This window comes from Anser brachyrhynchus, assembly GCF_964034855.1.
Source record: "Anser brachyrhynchus genome assembly, chromosome: 5".
NCBI lineage: Eukaryota > Metazoa > Chordata > Aves > Anseriformes > Anatidae > Anser > Anser brachyrhynchus.
The window spans coordinates 18,116,339-18,142,572 of record NC_137699.1 but is presented as its reverse complement, the minus strand read 5'-3'; the positions used below and the strand labels follow the sequence as shown (position 1 = coordinate 18,142,572).

At 39.2% G+C, this 26,234-nt stretch overlaps 1 protein-coding gene across 5 annotated transcripts in view; it reads left to right on the top strand.

The window, feature by feature from the left end:
• The first annotated feature begins 11,523 nt into the window (after positions 1-11,523).
• Positions 11,524-26,234, top strand: part of PPFIA1 (PTPRF interacting protein alpha 1) — a 59,255-nt gene continuing 44,544 nt past the window's right edge. For all 5 annotated transcript variants that reach the window (XM_080592861.1, XM_080592860.1, XM_080592859.1 and 2 more), the window contains exons 1-2: positions 11,524-12,461; positions 13,552-13,815. In XM_080592861.1, coding sequence (XP_080448987.1) covers positions 13,552-13,815 — 264 coding nt within the window. In that variant the 5' untranslated portion in view covers positions 11,524-12,461. The remainder of the gene's footprint in view (positions 12,462-13,551; positions 13,816-26,234) is intronic.

Genomic DNA, 26,234 nt, shown 5'->3' with positions numbered 1-26,234 from the left:
ATAAGCAGCACAGCTCAGCAGCGGTGCCGCTTTCCAGCCTGTCCGTAAATGATTAAGGCAGAAGATAGGTGAGTCTTGGCCGCTTCAGTCTTTGGCTTCACTGATAAAGAGTACAAAGAACAATTTAGCACGAAGTTCCGTGATGGCTTTTGTGATGAGGGCAACAGTTCACTGAACTGAAACTGCCAAATTAATCTCACCTTGTCTAGACTTAATATTTTGTGTTTGTATATGAAGAAATGTTAACAATTCCCGGAAGTTTTAGGCATTATCTTCTAAAATTGTTTAAGGGACAAAAGGGAGTTATGTTTATTTGGATTTGCAAGAGGATCTGACCTGTGTTTGGAGTGCTGGCTGGCTGACTGTGTGCAACACACAAAAGGAAAGAGAGCAACGTTCTCTGCCTCTTTGCACATGAGCTCAGGTGTGTTGTGGCAGCTTAACTTACAGACCGAAGCTAGAACCTGTTCATAGGTAAATATTTATGTTGACTCTTTTAAACGTGAATTACAATGCACACATATGGTATGGTCAAAGTGTCTTTAATATGAACTGTGTTCAGGAGAACGAGGAATTTAGCTCTGAAATAAATCATTTGCCCTGCTTGTTACAGCATAGATGAGCTATGTCAGGGCTGCTGTTTTTTCTATTATGAGTTATTCCTCATTATATCTTACCCAGGATGGCTTTCAGCCATTTCCTAAATGCTTTTTTATTATTCTCCCTTTGTTTAAGGATTAACTAATTGATGTGGCTTAGAGAGAAGACAATGACAGGGCTTTTTCAGCTTTTGTCCAACTTCCTAGAAATAATGATCTTTTAACCAAGAGCTGAGAGAGGGTTACATTTCTTATCTTTTCCTCTCATTTATTTTGCAAGCTACACACCATGTAATCTTTCAGCAGCTAGATTGCAAGTGTCTTTTTACCTAATAACTGCCATTAATTAATTATTTGATAAAAGCTGTGTAAATAGCTCTACACAAAGGAGCATTCAGGCAAACAGAAGAAGGCAAAATGAAAACCAGAGTGACTAAGAGTATTATCTGACAAAACACAGGGGCAAATCTTCTGTTGGTAGCTAAGGTGAGTCAAAAGACTACCCATTAAGACCTTGAAGGCAACTGAGTGCACACTGCATCAGACCTCAGGTGCAGATAAATGCACTCTGGTAAGATGCCTGAACTGAAGGGAGTGACCCACAGGGACCAACCAGTCAAGGACCACATTCTGCTTCTATAAACTCTGACTCCAGTTAGAGCAGGCATAACTGTTCATATCAGGGTGTGTGTGGCGGGAGCCCAGTTTCACTGTTATCCCGATATCACCGCTGCCAGCTCCACAGGATGCTGCTCAGCGGGGAGTTTTGGTACACACCACTGATGTGTACACCCCTGTACGGTGCGTACTGCTGTATGCATACAGCCTCATCTGGGACTTGGCACTTTGCCTTTGGGACAGACAGAAAGCTATATTATAACAATATAAAACCAGAGGTTATTATAATTAATTATGGCAAAATTAGCTTCAGTTTCCTATGTAAGAGTTGCTCATCAGAACAGAGAATGGACTCATTACATAAAAAGTTACCTATGAAAACCAAGGAGCATGGTACCAGTGGTTCAAAATGTGCAGGTCCCCTAGCTATCTGAAGCTGCATATGCTTTGCTCTGTTCTTAACAGCAGATTTTTATTTTTTATTTTTTTTTTATTTTAATCTGTAAGGGGATGCAGAAATTGCCCTGAAACACGTTTTTAGGAAGGAGTAAACTGAAAACTTCAGTATACCAATTATTTTTCAGACATATTCTTGGCTAATAATGGAAGCTCAATTGACCGCTAGAGTTGCCTTTCAGTCATATAATTGAGAAGTTGCCACCTAAGTCAGAGAAACTAGGTATTCTGTCTGGAAGAAATAAGTACTGTACATGAAGGTTAATAATTTTGATGGAGGAGGTGCTACTAAGGTACACAGCCTTTATAGCTGAGAGGAGAACGACTGGTATTTAGACTGACTGTGCACACAGATTGCACTGGATCCCCTGAACTTCCAATGGCAAGGGATGCAGAAAGCATTCCTCAGTTTTAAAATTCTTCACGTGTTCCCTGACTCTAAGTTTTATGGTGGAGTTGCCTGTGCTGAGGAAATTTGGTCAGGCTAGTAACAGACACACTGCTAACAGCAAGCCAAGAAGGGACACAAAGCCTCATTATGTTTTTACTTATTGTTAAAAAAGATGGTTCGTCACATATCTAGACAACTTTGATGCATACATCTCAACACAAGGAAATCCCAGCAGCACTAAGATGGTAATTTCAGACAGGAACCCTGAAACCGTCTTTCTTTAAAGGAAACACGAATGCAGTGGTAGGGATAACAGATGCAGCAAGGGAGGTGCAGAGGCACCTGCCACTCCTGTTGCTATCGCAGAGGGCTCTGCTGGCCTCCTGCCTTCTCTGTGAGGCCCTCTGGAGTCTCCTCCCCACTGCACACCTCACCCAGGTCGTGTTGTGCATACTCTGGGTTTATGTTGCTCAAAATCATGGCATTTCTTCAAAAGAAAAGGATGAGAGCCTCTTGCAACTCTCTTAGTTTATATATTGACAGGCATGTGCCATCTTTCATTTATTTGCTAATTAACTTAAACATCAGACATATAGTTTATGGTGCTGGTACACCACCAGACGGAATAGACAGACCAACACAGAAGCAAGCAGGGAAGGAATTTATGTTAAAAACACAATGAAAAATTTTCAGAAGAGAAGCACCACTTACTGTATTTCCATTATTTTTCTCACTATTTATTTCAAATTGACTTGAGCTCCGTTCCCAAAGGTCTTGTTTTGTTCCACTGGCAAAAGTAGAGCTGCTTTTTCGAAAATACTGTCTGTTTTCCCCGAAGGTTCTCTTCTGACTCTGATTCCTTTTAAATGTCATTCTGCTGCTTAAGGCTACTAGTAGGTGGTCTGAGCTGAATGTTTACTATTATATGGCTTATACCTATACTTATTTTCCATGTCAGATTCTGACCTAGTAACCTTCTTCCCCAAATGCTAAAGGTGAAATTTAGTTTTAAATGACTTGGCTGCCTAGGCAGAATTGCTATTAATCAAACAGGAAAATAATGTTGGGAAATGAACTTTCTTCAATAGCAGTTTTATACACTATACCTATTGGCAGATAATTTCATCTGAGCCTTGGGATCACCTTGAAAATGGAGATATTTCAGGGCAAAACACATTGGTGCCATTGTAAATTTCCATAGTTGTTAGTATTTTTGTCTGTTGCAGTTTTCTTTGTGAATTCATTTTGAGATTGTGTTGTTTTTTACTTACTATCTCAGCCAATTCATTTTAGCAAATGAATATTTTTAGTAAACATTTTGAAGACTGCAGGGAATTATAAAATGGTGAAAATAAACATTTAACTCCTGTGTATATAAACTGATGATTCACTGAAAACATTGTTTACATTTCCATTTGCCTATAAGCTGAAGCTGATTGCACAGATAAGTTTTGTCTGGTTTATACACGTACAGTTTGGGAATAATACCTTACCAATTTTATTACCTTCACATACACAGGTGAATGTTTCAATTCAGTGTGCATCTGAATAATGAAGATAGCGATTGCTGCGTGCAGTTTCATGCGGGCAATGTGCATGTAATGAAAGGTACGTTGGCAACTTGAAATCTAGTCAGTTAAGGATTAGAAAGAGGCTTAAGTACTATACTAGATCTCTTTATTTGTTTTTTAAATGCTTTTATCTACTTTACTACAATATGAAGGACTAATAATAGAGGATGCTGAGTACATAGAAATCATGGTCCACTTTGTTTAGTGCCCACTCCAAAGCCACTTGAAGCACTAGGAGCCTTTGCATAGCAGACAAACTGAAAAGATTTTTTTTTCCCTTTCAAACTCAAACTTACAGGAGCCGAAGTGTTAGTTTACATGCAAATCCTTTTTACTCTAGTCAGACTATTTATAAAACTCTTTGCATACATTATTAAAATAATATAATCTTTTAAATATTTTGTGCCTCCTAACAGGTCTCAAAATATTCTAAAAGCTGAAGCCTCAATTTTGAAATGATCTTCATAGAAATCAACTCCCATTCTTCCTTGGAGTCTTCAGAAATAAACAGCTGAGATGCCACGTGTATAGAGCTCACCCTGAGAGCAGTGCGTGGGTATACACAGTATTTTGGAATAAAAAATACCATCGTTCTTTTTTCTTGGTAATTGAGTTTTCATATATCCTGAGAGATTGCCATGGCTCCGAATTTTTTATGCCCTGGTCTTGCAAATATTATCATTTAATTCCAAACCAGTTAAAATTAGCAAGTCAGGTAGGCAAGCCTTAGGCTGCTAAATCCAAAGCAACAAAGCCAAAAGCAGCACTGCTTATTTTGATGGACATTCACATTCATTTTACTTGCTTTTCTACAAACAAGCTGTGCTGTTTCTTGCACGTATCCAGCATCCCAGCCCAGATTCGTGTCTCGGGCTGCTTCAGACACCTAACTGCAGCTCCCACAGCCAGAGTCCAGCTGCCCTAGGCTCCCTCTGCAGTCAATGAGAAGAGACAAGCATCCTCAGAGGGTGATTCATGGACCACACCAAAGATCTGGATCTCTTGCTCCACTGATTACAGAGGCAAGCAAGGGTAAATGGGTTCAGCGTGTAGGTGGTCAGCCAGGTGGAATGTATCCAGACCTGTTCCAGTGAGTCAGGAGCCACCATATTACAGCTGTTCCTGAATTCTTGACTCCAGACATTTCTGCTTGAACTATGCCACATGAATTTATTGAAAGTTTTTTTTTTTTAAATAATGTGTAACTAACAAATGTCAAACCATATTGCTCTGAAATTGTAACTGAAAGCACTATTTCATAGATGTCTTTCATTATATTAAAGAAAAGAGAGATATGAAGATGTGCTGAAATCAGTATATTCACTTAGTGTAGAATACATTTGCATTAGATTTTAGGGATATGTTTCACTTAAGATTGAAATAATTGGTATTTCGTCTTTCTGCCTCAGGGGGATTTCTGCCACTGTAAATCCATTCAAACAAGACAACAGCTGCCACAATTCTGTGCTGCAAAGTGAACAACTGAAGCTGAAGGTAATCTGAAAACCTTTTTGAGTTCATTGGGTTTGTACTTGAGTGGGAATATGCATTTTTGATTGCAGGAACAGCAGCTAAATTTGGAAAATATTTATGGTATTTATTTAGGTATGATTCCCATTAAAATACATACCGCAAGTTCATCTACTCTCGTAAGACTTTTCTACACATCTTCAGATTTTTCTGTGTCTTGTGGAGATTGTTCTTTCTGTAAGATGAAGTAAATCCATCTGAAAAACCATCTGAGATTTCAGAGAAGCTAACTTCTCTGATTTACACCTGCATAAATCAGACATAAATCCATTTAAATCCGTATTATATAAATAAAATATCAACGTAAAGAAGAACAGTGGCAAGCCGTGGTTTCTAGCAATCCTGGCTTCTGTCGCCAAAGGGCTGATACATTTACTAGTGCACATATCTTTACACATGGGCATAACCATTAATTACCTCCATCCTCTTCACTATAGGTCACCGTGCAGATTCTTCCACTCTTGTTCCTTCTCCCCCAGGCAAAGAGGCTCTTCTGCTCAGCAACCTCTGGATGCATTTATTACGGTAAAATAATGTCGAAGCATGTACTGGCAGAAGAATAATCAGTGCTATTGGCAAAAATCCTGTCCTTTCAGTATGAAATGAGTAAGATGTGTTCAAAATGCATTTTTTGTCAGTCAAGCATCTAAGGAGTAAGCAAGGTGCTTCAGGCTCAGCTCAGAAGGGAAAAACCCATGGGCCCTGATCTCCTGTGGGAGATGAGGTGCGGGAAGGGGCTACTGCACTGCTCAGCTGGGATAAACATCAGGACCTTGTCTTTTTTTTCCCTTTGTCTTTTTTTTTTCCCCTTCTCATCCTCCCTGTTTTGACCACCTTTTCTTTGAATTTCATCATGTGGTTTTGAGGCGTGGGGAGTGGATGTCTATCTAACCTGGGTCTCTGAAGTGATGCCTTTGCTGCTGGCTGATTTAGTGCATGGCTCTTTCTGGATGCGTCTCCAAGCGCAGCACCTCATTAAATGAGGCGGGCGGGGAGCCAGCCTTTTTGTTGAACTAATAAAGGAGTCGCCGTGCTCATTCAGTGAAAATATCTGAGTTGCTCATGCTCTTGATGTTGTACGGTGTGTCTTGGGGCGCGTGCCCAGGCGGAAGGAAAAAGGAAACTGTTTTTCTGGTACTACAAATAAATAGGAACTCCAAGAAATATTTTGGTGTTGTACAGGAAATACCTGGGAGTTCTTCTGAGTTTATATCCTGGGTATTTCATGTGTATTATGTGCAATGCAGAGGGTTACAAAAGATCTGATGATTCAGTCACGCTTGCGGCATTTGAAGCACTGAAACTACGGTCACTGAAACTACGCTCATGGGCTATGGTGGTCTCCATGCAGGGATAGCGATATGGCTTTGGAATCAGCCCTTTCAGAGATTTTCGGGATGTCTCAGAAATTTCTGCTGTATCTAAGGTCTAGGCTTTGGGTGTAGCATTCACAAAGCAGAGTGCCTGACAAAGATACTCACAGTATGGCAAGTGGGAAGCATATTCCTACAATAGGATAGTCTGGATTCAAGTTCCCTCCTGGACTAAGCCATCCTCTGGGGCATAAACAAATGCCCAGCTCTTTATACATGAGGAGACAGTGCTTCCCTTTTGTATAAGACATTTATATGTCATGTGAACTCTGTTCCCACCTGAGGCTCTGAAACCCATTTCCAAGAAAGTGCCTAACCGCTAACATTTCCATCTCTCCTCTGTAAGTTGTGTACAGAGTAATACAAGACTTGGAGGTGACAGATCAAGGAGACAACTCCTTTAGGCTGAGGAGGGTCTACAGGCAACACTCTTGCTTCCTAAATGGGAAGTCTGACCACAGATGAGACGAGCTGGGAAAGCTGAATGCAAGAGTGCCTGTGCCTTGTCAACAGACTGGTTGAAGATTAATATATGGATTTCATTCATATTTATTCTCCCGTTCAGAACTGTGTGCTATGTTCTTTCCTTTGCTTTCATCATGAAGCATGATTATAGTTGGTAGTCGGTAGGATGGTTTAGTTTTCGGTTTAATAACTTAAAGACAAAACAAAACTTAGTTTCAGAAGCAAAAACAACCACATTCCAGGTCATCCCAAACTGAGAGAAAATGTAATGACATCTTTTAGGATCTCTGTGAACACAGAGGTTCACTTATGAATTTATTACCTGTAACCTGGGTCTGAGAGCAATTAGTCTGACTGGCTGTGGCGCAGTGTCCAATTTCATAGAGGTTGTTCTGTGTCTACCGTGTTCAACCTTTTGTCCTTACATTCACAAACTCTCCATTTGACTCATATACAAAAGGAAAATCAAATCAGGCCAGATTCTTTCTATGAACTGTATTAGTTTTCATTTTTTTAATGTATCACAAGTTGAAGTGAAATAGTCTTTGTTCATACAGCTGTAAATTCCACTTTTTTTTTCAGTCTTACTTTGCTTTTGCATGAAAACATAATTTTGAAAATGCTGCTTGACAGCTCCTTAGACAGAAGTCCTCTTTGTCAACAGAACTAGCACAGCAGAATTAATCAGAACAGGTAAGGATTTTGCCTTTGCTGGCACGCACTGTCCACCTGAATTCTCACCTGGAAAGACTTCCTAGACTTGCAACACAGACCAGGCCAAGCCAGGACAAACACCTTCAGCGCATTTGAACTCTGACTCCCCAAGGATGAGGACAAAATAATGAGCACTGTCCTATCAGCAAAGGTATCCCGTGACTCCATCACCCTCACCATTCCAGCTGACACACCTGAAGAGCAGGTACATTTTCACAGGGTACAAAAATTCAGACCTCTGCGTAGGAAGGGGCAAGGCACAACCTATAAGTCTGTGAAACAGGGAAGATCTCAGCACTGGGCACCAGTTGGCTATGCTGGATCTCATATTTGGATCTCTGGCAATAAGATAATCCCCTTAAATACTTGGAAATCTTTTGAAATTTGTAGTTTTGTAGTTGTTGTACTTCTTCAATTTCTTTTCCAAAAGTAATTATGGTCCCAATCCTAGAAATTGTTCCCTTCTGAATAGGTAAATCTCTGGATTTGTTGAAGCAACTGCAGTGTGGAAGCTTTGGCTAGGATGAAATGTTCCTTGTTGTCAGTGGAAAAATTATGATTTACTAGTAATAAAGAAACCTAAGAAATACTTGATGGCAATCAGTTGATGGTAGCTTAATTTAGCATACAGTAATTGTTTTGCCTGCACATTTTATTTAAGAATTCCACTATTCATCATGTGATGTTAGTTCAGGCACAATAGTTCAGCTAGAGAGGTCCATATCTAGCAACATTTGGTGAATGACAGAAAAAATGAGATTTTTTTCATGTATCTGTTTTGCCACTAGAGGTGAAAAAATTCTCTGTGGAGCATTATTTGAAGAGTTGGTGTCTAGATTTTTATTTGTAAATGATTTCACAATGAAATCAGTAATTTTCAATATTGAGGGCTTTCTGCTAAAAATCAAGCCGTGTGTTACTTTTATATTAGACTTATGGTAAAAGTGACAGCAGAATAAAGACAGTAGAGAAAATACCCTTCACTCTTTCAAAAACTTATCATAAATATTTTTTAATAATAAGCAAGATTAATTTATTTGATTTCAAAATGCTTTTCAGTTTTTGAAGTCTCACTTTACTAGACTGGTATCAGTCAGACTTCTTTACATTTTTATATTTCCTTCCTAAATATTGCATTACAGAGGAAGGAAAGAGTCATAGTCTGAGAAGTAAGGAAATCCCATCTCTCCTCTTCCCACAGTAAGTTTTCATTCTGTGTTTGTAACCGTGCTTAGAAAACTGGGTTACATTTTCACTTGCATTTGAATAGCTTAAGTATTCTTACCAGTGCTTTGCTTAACTTTTCAAAAGGCAGGTCAATCTGGCAGGGTATTTTTGTTTTCATTAAAGAATAAAAGTAATCTCCTGTGGTGTATAAGTAATATCATCATTGATAAATTGCACGCAATTTATGGGAGACAGTTTTGTTAATGCAGGTAAAGACGGTTTGGGGCAATGGAATAGAAGCATTTCTCTGTAGAAATGTGCTTAGAACTAATAAGTTGATTACTTTCAAGGAAATCTTCAGGACCTAGTTTTAAGCATTAAGTAACTACCTTTGTTTTACCCCAGAAATGTATTGCTGTGCTTCATAACCATGGCTCAGATTCCGTGGTTAGTTTTACAGTAATGTGAATTATGTGAAAGAAACCCTTAGTGAGCTGAAACTCTTAGTAACAGGTTGAAAGAGAAGGACAAATGAAGAATGCCTTCTTTCCTCCCCTCCCATGATCATTTTAAGCAAGTTATGTTAGAATCAAACCTTACAAGCTTCCACGTTATATATTTGATTTATTAAATACTTTATTTAATATACATTCATATGTATTTTTATATAGACATATCAAAGATTATAAATAGCTTTGTTTCTGTTTTTGTGATACTATTTGACAATACAGGTTAATTCATAGCATTTGGCAGTTGCCTCTGAAATAGCACAATTGATTTTACCTTGGATATTTTTTTCTTTGCTACCACTCCTATAATGAACAATTTTTTGTACAATTACACTTCAGTTTTGTCTTAACTCAGTGTTAAATCTGTGCTAACCAGTATTTGGCAGAACTCGTGATTTGAATGTGTCTCATAATATTTGGTATTTTCCTTAAACTTCCAGCTCCCAGGGTCATGTGAGAACATGAGGAACTTCAAGAGAAAAAAAAAAAATCTAGACCTCATGGCTTTGGAGGAAAGCTTAAAAATGTGACCTGAATTCACCCTAAAGACTCAAATACCAAAGGGAAATACGAAGAACACAATGCAATTAGTTTGTAATAGTAACGATTTTTGTACTTTGGGGAAGGAATAGTGACTTATTAATGATTCTTCCTTTTCAGTGCTGGGGGTCGATATGTTGTGTTTACAAATTAGGTGCCACATAATCCAGTCACAAAACTGCACAGTCTTCAGTGCGGGAACTGTTACTTTTTGGCATGACGTGCCTCTGCCTGTGTAACAGGCCCTTGATGCTTTTCGGAACTTTGCACTATAAAAGCAGGAACTAGATCCAAAATGCAAATGCTTTATTCAGAGTAGTAACACAACTCTTTCACAGAGTTCAAACAGAAGAGAGAAAAAGGAGTTCTCCAAGCTTTGCCTACAAATCCCAACATTATTCAGGTGCATGGAAAAAGCTTTAAAAACATGATCATCCAGGAAGGAACAGAATAAAAACTAGAGAACACGAGGGGAAAACATTTAGATGCTGTTTTGGAAACAGCTCACACTGGGGAAAAAAGTATTATTTTGTCTGTGTATTTGAAGCCCATTTCCTGTGGGGAATATGCAGTGCTGGTGAAGCCACCTCTTGCTTGTGCGGCCGAAGCCATTATGAGGCCTTGGCCAAGTCTGTGCCTTCTTCGTGTCCCCGAGTCCTTCGTAGCCCAGGCCAGGCCAGCGCATGCACTGCACGAACTCCTCTGGAAGAAACCTCATCACCCCGCTTCAGGTGTTGCTCTGCGCGGGCAGGAGGACTGGCAAGGTGTTGGCTCCTCGGGCTGCCTTACTCACGCCAAGAGCCGTTAAGTTGCCCAATTTCACTTGTTAAGCCATCACCTCGGTGCGGGCGTAAGACCGGCACACGCAGCCCCACCCTCTCCCCAATTTTATTTTAATGGTCGCTGCAGGTGGAAGGAGGCCCCCGGAGAAAGGAGGACCCGGAGGAAGGCTGCTCCGGCCGTCACCACGCGCGGTGACGGCGCGACTCCGGCGCCGGCAGCGGTCACGACCGCGGTCCTGCCCTGTTGCTCAGCGAGCACGCCTCCTACACCCCAGGGCTCCGCCGCCGAGACGCGGCAGCCCTCCTTTCGGGCGGGGACCCGTGGGCGGCGAGAGTATCGCTTGTAGGGGCAGGGCGCTGCGGCCGGGCGCGCGCGGGGGAGCGGGACTCGAACCCGCGGCACGGCGGCGGGGGCCGGGGGCGGCGAGGAGGGCGGTCCGCGGCGGCCGACCCCCGCGCGGTGCATTGTGGGCCGCGCTCTGCTTCAGGCAGGAGGCGCAGAGGGCGCCGGGAGAGGCGGGAGGCGGCGGCGGGGAGGCGGCGGCGACGCTCGGGGCTGGCTCGGCGGGGCGGGGCGGGCCGGCCGGCGGCGATCCGGGCTCTCGGAGCGCGCGGGGCCTTCGCCGCTTTCCCTCAGGCCGCGCCGCCGGGCCCAGGCCGCCGCGGGAGGCAGCGGCACCGAGCCCGGCCTCAGCCGCGGCCCCTCGCCGGCCGCCACGGACGCGGAGGCGGCGGCGGGCGGAGCCGGGCCCGGCCCGGAGGGACGCGGCTCCTCCCGGCGCGGCGGAGCCTGCCCCGCGGCTCCCTAGGGCCCGCAGCGGGGCCGCGCTCGGCCCTCGCGGCGCCGGGGCCTCGGCGCTGAGGGGCTGCGGAAAATCCGCGCTCCTTGCCCGGCAGCTTTGTTCGCCGGGCGCTCCGCGGGGGAGGGAAGCGCTGAGAGCCGGGTTTCCAGCGGCCCCTTCTGCCCCGTCGCTCCCCGGGGCCTGGTCCCGCGCCTCGGCTCCGTTGGCGGCGGGTGCCCTTCTCGGCCGGGTGCCGCCGTCCCGCAGCACCGCCGGGACTGGCTCGGGAGAGAGCGTGCCCACGGATCGGATGGACGGCTGGAGCAGGACAACAGGTCCCCCGTACCGCGCCTTCCAAACTGGTGTCGGCTCCTCGCTGCTGGGATTATAAATGTTTGAACTAAGACCCAGGAAACTGAAAGGAGAGCCTCCTGTTGGAATTAATAGGAGAGAAAAGAAAGGAGGCTTTCCCAAGTCCTTCACGAGAAAACTCGAGCTGTTTTCCCATGCTGTCTGTATTCCGTTTAATAACGCAATTGTGACCTGAGTGGAATTTCCGAGCGATGAACTATTGAAGCTTGTTGCACCAGTGCATCAGACTACGTTTTTTTTTCTCTGCACATGATTCCCCTATCCCAGCTGTTGCAGGACCTACGGGCCAGTAATAGAGAGACGGGAAGCTGAGGCAGTGTATTTTCACATTCTTCTCTTCTGGGGACTTGGCTAGTTAGCTGGAGCTGCTGCTGCTTTTTATTGGATCTGCTTTTTACTCGGCAGGTTTATTTGTTTTCACGTGCATGGGGTGTTTCAACTAAATAGATGTTGGACTAGACCTGAATGGATGCTTTGCAACCTAAAAGGTTTTGGGGGATAACCAAAAACTACTAAAAAAAAAAAAAAGAAGAACTGGTACTACAGGAAACTTGGGGCCTGTTTTCCGAGCCTTTTTATTTTATTGAGCAAGGTAAATAATGTAGTGGTGTTGAAAACACAGGGCTTATGGTAATCATGCATGAAAATGTTACAGAGCACTTCAGGCTGTTCAGAGTCTTTCAGCAGATTCAGAGGTGCAGTCCTACTAAAAAACTCTGTATCTGTTCATTTTTTCTTTAAAATGAGTATGAAGCGTAGGGGTGAGAACAAACTGTGGGACTTGAGAGGCTGGGAAAACCATTTTTTCTTGTTCTGTAGATTTGTGATGTTGAGAGAGGATGTCTAAAGAACTTTCAGTGGTTCAGTGAAAGTGTGCAGTAATAGTGTTTTTCTCCATGCCTTTTAAAGCCTTGATGGCTTAGACACTTGTGGTGATCTTTTAGGGTCTCCTAAAAGACCTTCCAGTTTAACAGTAGTAAAGTACCTGCATTTGCATAGTTAATTGTATTCATACTCTGCCTCGAATTATTTTCGCTTACCTTTACTGTTGTTATCCACAGTGACAGCTGCTACCACTTTGTAATGAAATTTTTTCTTTTTATCTTCCTTTACATGTTTATCTCTTGAATTGGACTGTTTGGATTTGCCACTAATTTATGTGCATCACATTTACCGTAGAGTTTCTGCAAGCCAGCAGCATAAGCTCAAAGTACTGTTTTAGATATTATCTTTCTATGTTTCAAGAGTTGGAAGAAGCATATAATGATTCTCCAAATATGCAGTGTAATCAGTAACTGTTTTAAGTATATAATTTTTGGTGGCTTGCTGCATGCCTTATCTTTGTTTTTTTAAAGATCTCAGCAGCAGTTTGCTCTTAACAAAAATATAAATCCATTAAAATGAGATCATAGTTTGAAATGCAGCTGTAAAAATCTGGTTTTGCAAGATGTCACAGGATTCTCATTATGAAGTGATGCCTTGATTGAATTGATTGTATACCTTTTCACCTGCAATCTTAATGAAATAGTGGCAAACACTAAGGTGTTGGCAACCTTTGCTGATGCTATCATTGGGAGAGCTAAGCTGGTGTTATGGGTAGTATCCAAAGTCCCTTTGCTTATCCTGTTTAGATTTGTTTGACTTAAATTTATGGTCTTTGTTTTGTCTTGTTTTGTTTCAAGATGATGTGTGAGGTGATGCCAACCATCAGTGAGGCAGAGATTCCCTCTGGGGGAAATGGAGGCCATGGTTCAGGTTCCCCATTACAGTCAGATGCTGATTCCCATTTTGAACAGTTAATGGTATCCATGTTGGAAGAAAGGGATCGCCTTCTGGAAACACTAAGAGAAACTCAGGAGACGCTAACGCTGACCCAGGGCAAACTACATGAAGTTGGTCATGAAAGAGATTCCTTGCAGAGACAGCTCAATACTGCACTTCCACAGGTATGGATGTTTTGAAAGGAAGGTATTTTTAAATATTTTTTTTTCTTTGTGCTTTTTAATTGTCTTTTTTTATATTCAGTTTACTGAACAGTCAGGTTATGTTAGGGAAAGATCAATCTAACCTAACGCTTCCCTGAAGTATCTGTTAGTACTTGCTCAGTTTGAGAAAGATAAAAGAGCAAGGCAAGCAGAGAACATCAGCCCTTTCCCTCGAGTGTATATTCCCTGTTTCTGGCATTTCTTCAGCTTAGGGATAGCCTGAGTGCAAGGTCGTCTCTACATTGTTGTGTTTAATAGAACTTGATGGACTTTCTTCTGTCACTAGTATTTTTCTATGTTGGTTCTAACTGCCTGGTTCATTCATGTGCTCAAGAATTAAATACAGACCATTTTGGGAAAGAAACCAGGCCATTCTGATACTGTTACGGACATGAAAATTCTGGTGCCTGGTGAATACATGCTGAGTTGTTAACAGCAATGTAGAAGTCTGAGTGTGTTGCTTAACTCAGTTCCTTTTGGAGAGATTTTTTTTTTTTGTCTTGCTGGGAGTTGGCAATTACTAACTTCTGGAGGATGCAGCATGCCAACATACAGCCTATAGTACTGAATGTATTCTATATGGCAGTAGTGTGTAGCTGGGAAAGATCAGGTGTCTACAGAAATTGTGTTTTTATCCATTCATCTTAACACAAACAAGCTAAAAACCCCCAAACAAACAAAAAAACAGCCAACCAAACAAAAAAACCCTGAACTTTGAACACTCTGGAAAGTATTTGATTGTAGGCAAAGCAGAGGCCATTTCCAGTTGTCCTTGAACTGTTGATAGCCTTACACTTTGTAGCAAGCTTGGTTGATGTCCCAAGTGTGCCATGATGATATTGAACTCCGCTTTCATTGTTCCAAGAATACATAGAATTTTTACGTGTTTACATATCCTTAAACATCATTGTTACTGTTTATACAGTTTAAAACAATTTTAAGCCCTCTTATTTCCAATGTACTCATCATAATGCAGTCACTGTATGACTTTTGGTATGGTATGGTAAGCGGAAATTACTCAGGGACAGAAACTAAAAAGTGACGTGTTAATGTAGTTGTATTACAACGTTATGATGGAAATCAGGAGAAGTTTCCAACCTTTGCTGCTCCCTGTGTTAAATCATGTGCTGCAGGCAAAAATCATTCTTTGTTTTTTTTGTGTTGCTTTTTATTGTAATAATTGTGCCTTCTCTTCAGCTGCTATTTCAGGTCTGCTGCATTAATGGATGCCATTAACCAGTTGTATAATCTGTAAACTGGACTTGAATTTGTAGCTGAGTAGAATCATCAAAGCTCTAAACTGTGCTGTTTTTCTTTCCTTTTTAATTCTCAATTTTCCTTTTTAAATCTTGTAAGCTACTAATAAGTAAACATTTCTTTCTAAACATTTTTGAAAGGTTCATGCAGTTAAACAGTCGCCAATTTCATGAATGTCGTATGGTTTCTTGTGAAATCAATAGGAAACCAAGTCTCATAGTTCTGTTGAGAAAGAAATTTTACTGCAACTTTTTATAAAAATAGATCAAAGGATGGATTTTCGTAGATCGCAGTTGGAAAATAATGTTCTGGTGTGAAACTATACCACTTAGAAAGTGACAATTGATTGTGCTTTCAAAAGTTACATTCATAAAATATTTTATTATTCTTGCTACGAATCAGAAATGTCTAATGTATTTGAAAAATTTTTGTTGTTACTGTGGTAATGAGTGGGTTATTTCAGATGTGTAAGTTTCTGGCAAAATTCTAATTTCAATTCTAGTAAGTGTTCACTAGGAAAACTTTCTGGTGGCTATGGTATTTGGAGCTAGTCAAACTTTTTTAATTATTTCAAGCTGAGCATTCTTTTGAACTACTGTCTCAAATGACCTATTGTTCAGCTGTGGATTTCAAGTAGGGGTAGAAGCAGGTTAACTTTAAATTTACTGACAACTGTATTACAGATTTTTCAGAAAAAAACCATTTAACAGTGCAATCTTGTTCTTTTTTCTTAATTATAGTAGATATTTTAAATTTAGTAGAAAGATGAGAAGATCAACTTGGGTAGTTGAACAAATACTAGTATAGTTGCATGAATTACTAAGTCACTATCTAAAAAATGTATTATTTCTACCCTGACCTAGTGTGTACATGCAAATAGTCTTTGAAATGGATTCCAGAGTACTTTATCCTCAGAAGTATTGAATTGACTTGTTAGTAGGTGCACTGTACCTGGTTTACATATTTAGCCGAATCAACCAGTTAGAGATGTTCTGATGATTAATGGAAAATTCTTGTATAGAAGGAGGAATGGCAGATTGATTGCTTCTACATCAAAAGTTCTGTTTTTACTATGAAGACACAATCTTGGATGGCATCCCTGTACTTAATTCCTTATATTCACCGAGTTTCTGTGTGTAGAAAAGAGGCCTGTACCTCTGTGTATATAGTTAAAAGAAAAAAAAAAAGACAAATCAGTATTTGTGTATATGCACATCTCTGTAAGTTATAAAAGTAAATGCAATTTATTCTGCAGCAGTGATGTCCGTTCTTCAAAATAGAAGAGAAATAGACCCATCTAGTACATTTGTAGTAGTAGAGGTGGGCAGCTAGTAATTTAAAGGCATCTGTTCTAGCTCACAAAACTGAAACAGCTATTCAGAGCAGGAAGACGTTTTTATGGATCTCTAGTTCACAAAAAGAAGAGCATTCTCATAGGTGTACTTTGTTACATTTACATTGAGTAAGATTGATAAGCTTTTCTTGTATGAACAGCTAGAAATGAAATTTATCAACACTGGCTTCATAAAATAACTGTCATCTTGTTTAATTTAGCTGTGATTTTTGGTTTCTGGGAGTTACCATCTCTTACCTTGGTTAAAGTTTACTCTGACCTTGGAAAGTGAATTTGGTGAAATCAAATTGCCATGTAAGAATTCAAAACTAAATTTATTTTTCCTGGTATTGTTCAAAGAAATAATGAAAATGAGCTTTTTACTTTGAGAACTTAAAGAACTTGTCTTTTTAGTGTAAACATGTTCAGTTATGATTTAACTATGGTTAGATGAATAACTGTCTGTTATTTTCCATGTTCTTTATGTGCCATCTAGAGTGTTTTCTACAAAATTTAAGATTACTGTGCTTTAAGTTTGTAAATCAGTCTGTGAAACGTATAGGACACTAGTGTGTTTAAAATGTACATTTTGAACTTAAGGTTGATGAGTTCCAGGTGACTACCAGTTTTTGCTGTTGAGGTGTTACAGAGTTCAATATGCTGGTAGGATTCCATGTAGAAGTTTCTGTAAATGAGAAAATGCTTATTTTGGATAGAGAAGGCTGGCATTTAAATTACACAAACTCTGGTACCTAGTACAAATAAAAGTACAGTTGATGAATTCACAGCAACTTTTATCAGGATGATAATCATGTATGTTACAGAATTTTACAAGCTGATGAGCAAATATGATGCTTTTGTAATATAGCAATATTCTTAAGATCTACCTGAATCCTATATTTCTAATCTTTTAGTCTGAAATTTATCATATTCTTTTCTTTGCAGGGTAAATTAAATGAAGTTTAGAAATTTTTTTCTGTTTGTGATGGTTCCTTTCAGAACTTCTATATTCAAGGAGGTGTACATTAGGGACAGATGAGAATTTTCTGTTAGAGGCAGTGTGTGTGTGAAAGCAAGAACACTTTTACTGTAATATGGAGTTAAATATGGAAAAAAGCTGCCTATAATTTTGGTTTGGCCGTACATAGTATTTGAATGTAAAGCAAGTCCTCGGTAGGTCATTTTTAGTTACGTTCTATCTATAGTAAATATTTAATCGCTACTATATGCTTCAGTTAAAAATAGCATCTCTGTTTATATTTGTGTTCAATTAAATTCAGATCTGTCTCTATATAGCAATTTTCCTTAGTTTCAGAAATACAACTTGATATCTTGCTTGTAGGAAATATCTAAAATTTTGGTCTGAAGCCTACCTTGGTATTGTTTTATAATGATGAATTTATAGATTTAGTTGTCATTTTAATACTGGTGTTATTTGGATTTCTTCCAGAAAGGTTTTAAATAATACAGGATGTCATAGATGAAGAATCAAGGTCTTGAATTGTATGTAGGTATGAAGAACACAGTTACAGAAAGTACATTAAGTAAAGGGCTTGCCAGACTTTGCAGTAGCTGAAATTTCCTTAGCATTTTAAGTGCAGCTCCATTTACAGTATTCATAACTATTCAGCCTTGAGGTGACGTAGCCTATACTGCTTACTCTAGGAAGATGCAGTACTGACTTCTGAGTAAAAGCCATTAGTCTCAGCAGTGAGCTGTCTGTCCAGAAGTGATAGAGATCTAAAAAGGTTTCATTTGTGTGAATGTATGTCAGAGCAGACATATCCTCCATTTCTTTCATCCCATTGTGACAGCAAAGATGAACATGACTCTTTCAGGCAAGTGTAATTTTAGTCTTGTCTGTGTTCAGCTGTAGTTGTTGAATCTTGGCACTTAGTAAATTACTGGATTGTCTTTACACTAGCTTAAGTCAGGTGGAGGTATGAATTAATGTTCAGGATTCACTGAGTATGGCCATAAATCCCAGCTTTCCATGTTTTCTTTACAAGGCAGCTTGTGTCCAAAACCTTCAGAAAATGAAGGGTTATCTGAAAGTATGCTCTATGACAGGTCAAAAAGTGGAGTAGCCGCACTTTTAACAATGTTGTGGTCTACAGGAGTGTATTCAGAACCAAGCCACTAGCATTTGTTCCAACTTCTCAGTTTTTCATTTAAGTATGTTTCTGTGAGTTTATGGAAATGTCCCTCCCCATCCAGTAGTCATTTACTTGGGTGTTGTTAGCAACTAGCTGTTTACACTGTGCTTTTGATTTAGGTTATCTTGATTATAAACTTACTTTTTAGCTGGATTAAATTTAAAATTAGTTTTACATTTTCTTGTATATGAGGGTAAATTTTAGTGCTATTATACTGTTCCGTCAGTCTCTGTAACAATGACAAAAAAAGTGAAGTCCAAAGCTATTGTCGTTATTTTCCCTAGCTGATTTCTGGGAAGGGTGTTTTGGTGACTACACAGAAATGCTTTGTGTTTGTTTTAATAGTGATTTGTGGATGTGGCCCTGAAAGATGATCTAGTGATTGTTTTTTCACACTCTTCAGTTACTGTGTACAAATGTCTGATAATGGGCTTTTTAACTTCTGATGGGCTGTAGTCTAACTTGCAGTCTAACAAACGGGCTGTATGTAACCTTGGGTGAAAAGAGCTCTAACCAAAACAAGCAGTTCATAAAATACATAGCATATTCAGAATGAGGCGAACTTTGCATATATACTCATCTGTGCTAACTAGCCTGTAGCCACCTGTACAACAAGTAGTATTTATACAACAAATAGTATTTATTTTGGTATCCTGAAAACAGAGAATTCTTTATCTGCCAGCCTATTTTTTCTCTGCTTTTTAGGAGTATACCTCAACACTACTTTAAAGATGTCCGCTAGCAAGACGTAGGGTTTCAGTGTGGCTATTTAGCTGCAATTTCTATCTACGTTTTTTTTTTTTTTAAAGAAAAAATTGTCTTCCTTCAAAGATAAATAGTTAAATACATTTTTTTCTCTTATGAGTTCTTAGTGCCTTAACATCCATTACTCTGTGACTTTGGTTTCTTCGGTCTGGTATTTATTTAGGAGAGATGGATATTATCTTTATTAACAGTATAGGATTTGAACTTAAAATGAAGATCATACATTTGTGGTGTAAGTGCTTGTATAAGTTAACTGACTGTCAAATTTCCACAAGCCTGGTGCTTCTAGAATATTCATTAAAAGGTTGGAGAAAACATTTCCCATGTGATTTTTACTGAATTACGATTGGAATGTATTGATGCCGCATTTGAAATCAGAAAATAGCTTACAGAATGTAGCATAAAAACTTAAGTCAAAAAGTATAAGGATAAAAAAACACAAATTATTTTGGAATATGTAGATCGTGCATAGTTAACAATGTTATCAGAGAACTTGAATCTTTGGAGAGAACTTGTTGGCTGTCCATTAGTAACTTTCTTTTTTATACTTCCGAACTGCATTCCACTATTCAATTAATACACTTGTTTCACTTAATTTTGTATTTTAATTTTCCTGCTTTAAAGGAATATGATAGATGTCATGATGTAAGCTGCTTTTTAGCAGTTAAGACAGTTTAATTCACTACATGTATGTAAGGCTGAATGGTATCTGTTGACATGTTTTAGAAAATACTTCTCGTAATTTCTTGTGCGTATGGATTTCAATCCACAAATGCTGAGAGGGGATAAATTTGCATTGTGTGTGTTGGGTAATCTGAGTGTTCATAACTTTCCAAGTGCATTTTTCTTGTAAGCTTGTCTATGTAGTCTCCAGATGCAAGTGGGGAAATGTGTGGCAGTTCTTGCCAGGAAAAATGTTTTCACATTCTCCAGGCTGAAAAAAATTATTATTTTGCTGTTGAGTGGAATGAGATTTTTTACTCGACTTTTTTCACAGAAGTGCATGCAAATGCTGTTTCTGCGTTTTGTAAGCTCCAGATAATTTTGTAGTGAGCTGAATGCGTGTCTGTAGGTCGCTTGAGGAGATTATTCTCCTAGTTCATATATACAGAACTGGAGGAGGACTGTGGTTACAATGCTTCTTAAAAGTATTGCCCAGTTTGATTTTGATGTGTTAATTCCCTCTGTAAATGGATGTGACTTGTTGGTTAAGTTTTCTTTTACTGGTGACCTTCATCTATTTCAGACTTTACCTTGGGTTTCATGTAAGTGCTACTGAAAACCAGCTCCTTTTCTTCTGGCTGGCTGTCATGACAAGGCTCTGGGGTCAGTTCCTGCAGTGACTAGAGCTGTAGCGTTTTTACAAAAAGAAGCTTTGTTGCTTAATCTTCTATTCTGCTATTCCACAGTGGCTGGCCTTGAACTATGCTCATGTGTTTATGTTCATGTCTGCTCAGGAAATGGTTTTTGAGGATGGTAGTGAACGTTTTAACTGGAATATAATTTTGGTTGCATTTGAAATATACTGTGACTTCTTGATGGCTGCAAACAAGTAAGAACAGTCAACATATCTTATCCCATAGTTCTTCTGTTTTACAGTTATGTTTTGAGAAATATGTATGTTTAGAAAAAACATCTGGCTTTAGAACTTCTATGAAGTGCTCCAAGATTCCTTGATGAAAAGGTCCTTATGCTCCCAGTACGAGGCATAGTCAGATATCTTCAAGACGGATTTGAAACAAGCACCTTCAATGATGTGGCTAAAAGCTTGAAAATTTTGATGTGTATGTCTATGTAATTTTGTTAAGAGGAGGAAAAAAATGTCCTCTTGTAGATTAAGCAAGGGTTTTCCATTTGCTGCTGCAGTAGTGAAATGGGCAGCCTTTGATTTTTTTTTCTGTAGAACAGTTGTCAGTGTATGCTCTGAGCCATGCTGTGTCATGCCTTACTCCGCTATTGCTCATACATGGCATGGTTTGTTACCCAATTCCATTTAGCATCTAATTGTCTAGAAGTTTTCTGTGCTTTCTTTGTTTTAATCCTGCCTCTCATGTATAAATACATACCAAATTTGGTACAGGTCAGTTACAGTGTTTTGTAGGGAAACGTTGCGTTTAAGAACACATTCTACTCTATGGTTCTTTTTAAAGGTAAATATCTGGTGAAAATTAGTAAAAGAATGCACACCACAGGTTAACAAACTCTTTACTGTAGAAATTGTTCTTTTCCTACCTCAAATTTACAGGACGGCACACAGTATAAGGATGTAATTATATAAGCTTAGTAGCTGATTCATTTACACAGTGTAAAACAAAACAAAATATTTCAGGAGGTGCAGTTTAAACAAAGAATTTTTGTGTCAATCTATACAAAGTTTAGATTGGCCGTCCGTATAGTTGAAAGACTTCACTATGAATATTAATGTAAACAAACTGTCTTGCAGCTGGCTGAAGTTTAATAATCATTGTCTTCTCAATACTGATGATTTCCTGTAATGAGAAATGGTATTTATTTTGAATTACTTGAAAAGAAATTTTGGCTACCCAAATCCTTAGTGTAAACGGTAAAACTTTCTTTAATGTGGAGAAGGTTTATTCAGTGAACAGGAATGTAAATTGCTGTTATTTTGAAGATACTAGTTCTCAGCAAATAACCAATTTGATCAGTCTTTTTTTAAATGCTTCTGAACTTTTCATAAAACAAGCCACTGAAAAGGGGGAGAGATCTGCAAGTGGAATTGCTTGCTTGTTTCAATGTGTGCCGAATATAAATCGATACAAAATTTTTCACACTGTAAATTTAACTTTTCAAAAAGAAAATTAGGGGGGAGGAATTTGTTGTACATATCTGAAAGAACTTCTGACTTGATCAATGGCAAGGTTTAAACTGTGGATTTGTGGGTTTGCATTGTGGATTCTCAAGTATTTTACGTGAGCCTGTCACAAAAATCATGTAGCAATATCTACTTTTGATGATAGAATGTCAGTGAAAATTCATTTTCTCTGCATTTCTATTCATAAATGGGAAATCTGTTATCTGAAGTGTGTTTTGGACTTAAATTCTGTTACTAGCTGTGCTTTTCACTGTAGTTTGTGCATAAATAAGTTTTGTGGTTTTACTATTCACAATGGGAACCTGAACTTTGTGTAATACAGTATTTTTAAGGTTCTTTTACGTCACATTTAAAGTCCCAACTGACAGCTCACACTTCAGTCTCTTGCTTCTGCTAGGATTTAAGACGGGACACGTCTTGTATCTTAATTTGGAAACACAGAGTTGAAAAACTTTTTACCCCAATCAGATATCCTTTAAAGGTTTGAAGGGGATTATGTGATATGAAAGTTACCTGTAGCACTAGCACTTCTTCAGATAATCTAAACTTTATGGGTGTGAAAGATGACTGTATCTTAGAGACCATGGTTGGAAGAACAGAGCCTGTGTAGAGAACAGTTTTTCAGACCTTGGTTATGTGGTGAATTTGCTTGGGGTCTTCACATGTTTATGCATGTTTTAGGGAAATATCTATAATTAGAGCATCTTTTTGAAGCTCTTTCTATTTGCCATATTAATTTTGTGTGAATGACTACAGCTTGGCTTAAATAATTTCAGGGATGCCTTGGAATACTACTGTGAATCTTCCTAGAGTCTTCCTAGAGTAATGTGTTTTTAATATGGTATTATCGTTTTGATGTATTTCATGGTGAAATGTCCCTGAAGGGTCATTACATTCTTATATTAGCTTTATGTTGAAGAACATGGGACAGGTGCATCTGGTAGTTTCTTTCTTTTAGAACACACAGCTTGTGCTTTCAGAATGTCTTTTGAGGGTGTGGTTTGACAATATCTTCTAAAACTTGAGTCTGTTTCAAGAAATGTGGAATTAGTTCTGGCAAAGGGAAAAATCAAAAAGCTTTTTAGGATTTTAGCTTTCAGTGCTTGTCCATGCAGGAAAGAAGCTGCCCTTTTCCCCTCTTGTAATCTCTTTATGTTCATACGTTAATGCAGTTCTGATTCCTTGTTGTAACTGTAGTCTTTAGAGATTGCTTAACTCTCCTCTGTGTTTTGTGTAATGGTTATAGAAGATTGGCCAGGGAGGTAGTAGGGGAGAAATGGGCCAAGCTAATCTTTTCTCTCAGCTGTGTATAAGGCCTCAGGGTCTCCTGGTTGCATCATCTCTCCTTCGTTTGTAGCCTGGCGTGGAACAGGAGGTACTTGCTCTTCAGACCAGGTTCCTCACTAATCCGTCTTTTGCTCCAGTATCTGTTACTGGTTACAGCGTGTTAAGATTGTCCTCGTCTCTCCTTTTTTCCCTTCTTGCAATTTCATGTTAGTCATATCCCTGGCTTTGTTCTGTGATGTAACACGTTGGACTCCATGATCCTTGTGAGTCCCTTCCAACTCTGGATAATCTGTGGTTCTGGTTTTTGGGTTCAGGCGGTTGTTAGAAAGTATGATGGAACTGTTTGTTATAAATATTCTTTGTGCAGTCAAAAAACACCAAACAACAAAACATTAAAAAAGCATAAAAATAAATTGTTTTGACAATCTGCGTTACTGGGTTAAGCTCTTGTGTTTAAATATTGGACGTGTCTATTTTAAGACATGAAAAAACTCTTTTTGAATAGGCTTTAGATTAGCTTTTATTGCAAAAATCAAGTAACTGTTCCATGGAATGGTGCAATTGCATTCAGTCCAAATATTGCAGACTTACGTATTTAGCTTTAGTTAGTAAATCCACTTAGCATAGAAACCAGATGATACAGTACAAAGAAACAGAAAAATAGAATGTAAAGGGCCTGTAAGTTCAATTACCTGCTGAAGACATCTATCTGTCCTCATTGAGTATTACTTGCTTAAACAAGTTTGAAATCATAAAACTGAACAGTTCATCAGTTGGCAAAAAAGCGTGTGTTTGTGTGTATATGTAATAGCAGAGCACTGAGGGGGAATGCGTGTTGATGCTTGTTTAATGAGGGTGGCTTGGCCAGCCTTATTCAGATATTCCCAAGCACTCCCTTTTAACACGGTGTGAAAAATGTACTGTACAACTACTGGCCACAGAACTAAGCCTGACAACTCGAGGCCAAGATTAATGGCTGGAATAGGGCAGGGCAGTGCCGTGCCTCAGCTGCTGCTTACAGTTTTTGCAAGCGGAGGTATCTTGTCACCGAAATAATCGTGCATGGAGGTTCTTGTTCTGGGTCTATTTCTGGAAAAAAAAAAAGTGTAGTGTTCACGTGCGGATTGAGATGCTGAAAGTCAGTATTCAGGATTAAATGACTTTTAGTTTTGAAGTTATAGAAATTTAATTTTAAATGTCAGCTGAGCAAGAGTTGTGCTGTTCCTTGTGAGTGCAGTATGTTTGGAGTTGAACAGGAAAAAAAAACCATGTTTTTTTTTCTTGCCCAAGGAAACTGACAGTTCAGTATTGTTTACAACTTAAAAGATCTTGTTACAGCTTTTGTGGTAGCTGCTCAGCCTCCATAACTGAGTTGGGAGGTCCACTAGAAATATTGGACTTGTGTGAAATTTTCTCAGCTATCTTGCAGTTACTTTACAGTTTGACATTTTTAGGAGTGTTTTATGTTGTGAAATCCTGTACAGGATCCTCTTGACCAACTTTTATGTGGAGAGGAGAAATTTAAATGAAATCTCTATAGTGTCATATTAAAGATGGAGACTGGTTTTGCCCCATATCTTGTCAAACTGGTAAAGCAAGATTCTTCCTCTTTAATTAAGTACAACTGTATTCTCCTTTTGCCATAGTGGATATGGGTGTGGGTAAGTTTTTTACTGACATGGACTCCAAAAATGGAGATGCCTAAAGCTACAACTAAGAAGTTGTCCTACTACTTACTGTATTAGTTACTAATCAAAATAGACTAGGCTAGGGGTGTAGGAATGAGGTTATTCACACTGAAACCCTTCAAATTCATTAATTTAGGGTTTAATTGAGGCATTTGTTTTCCCAGCCCTCCCCCCGCCCCCCAATTATTTCAATTATTTCTCAAATTGTTTCTGTGTTAGGTAAACTCTTCTTCTGGAAAATGAGTAGTTGGATTGATGCAGTATTGAAGAGGATTGCTGTATTACTGACCAGTCTGTACCAAGTATAACCAACCCCCCCCCCCCCCCATGTTTAACAGCTTGCTCTTCCATGATGACCAGTGCTTTCCTGATGGATATTAAGGGGGCGGGGGATGTGGTATAGCTGTTCTCCAATTCAATATATAGTCTTTGTAATCCATCTGTAGCTTAAGTAGTTTAAAAGTCTCTGTTAAAAGTAGTGTCTACTCTGGGTTAACTGAAAATAGACTCTGTGATACACTGTACTTTGAACCAGCCACAGTTGCTGGCAATGATTTGTTGAGGCTGATGAAGTGATTAACCTGTTACCTGGAGAAAATTTGAATTCTTAATCTTTCAGTGATATCAAGGCTCTTTGCCTTACAGGAAGATGCTTAGCAAACTGCAAATTTCCACCTAAACCAAGAGTGACTGAGAGATATTTTCTGACTTGTTTAAACAATCTTTTGTTCTCTCTTCTGAATTTTACAGGCACACAACGAGGTTGGTTTAGCACTGAAGAAGATAGGATGTTGCTGTGGCTTAGTTCTGAATATTACCAGCAAACAGTCTTGTAGAAATTGACTACTGTATTCACTGTGTTGTATGTAGCAGCTCTAATTAGTGGTGGAACTTGGAAGGCTCTCAGGTTAGCGTGTGTACCTTGCACTGTAAGAAACCATATGTAATCAGTGACTGGCTGTCCAGTGGTGCACAGATAATTTTGCACTAGGCTTTGCCCTTAGTCTCATATACATAACAGTGATGGTTTGCAGAATTTAGAGAAAATTAAATGCAAGAAT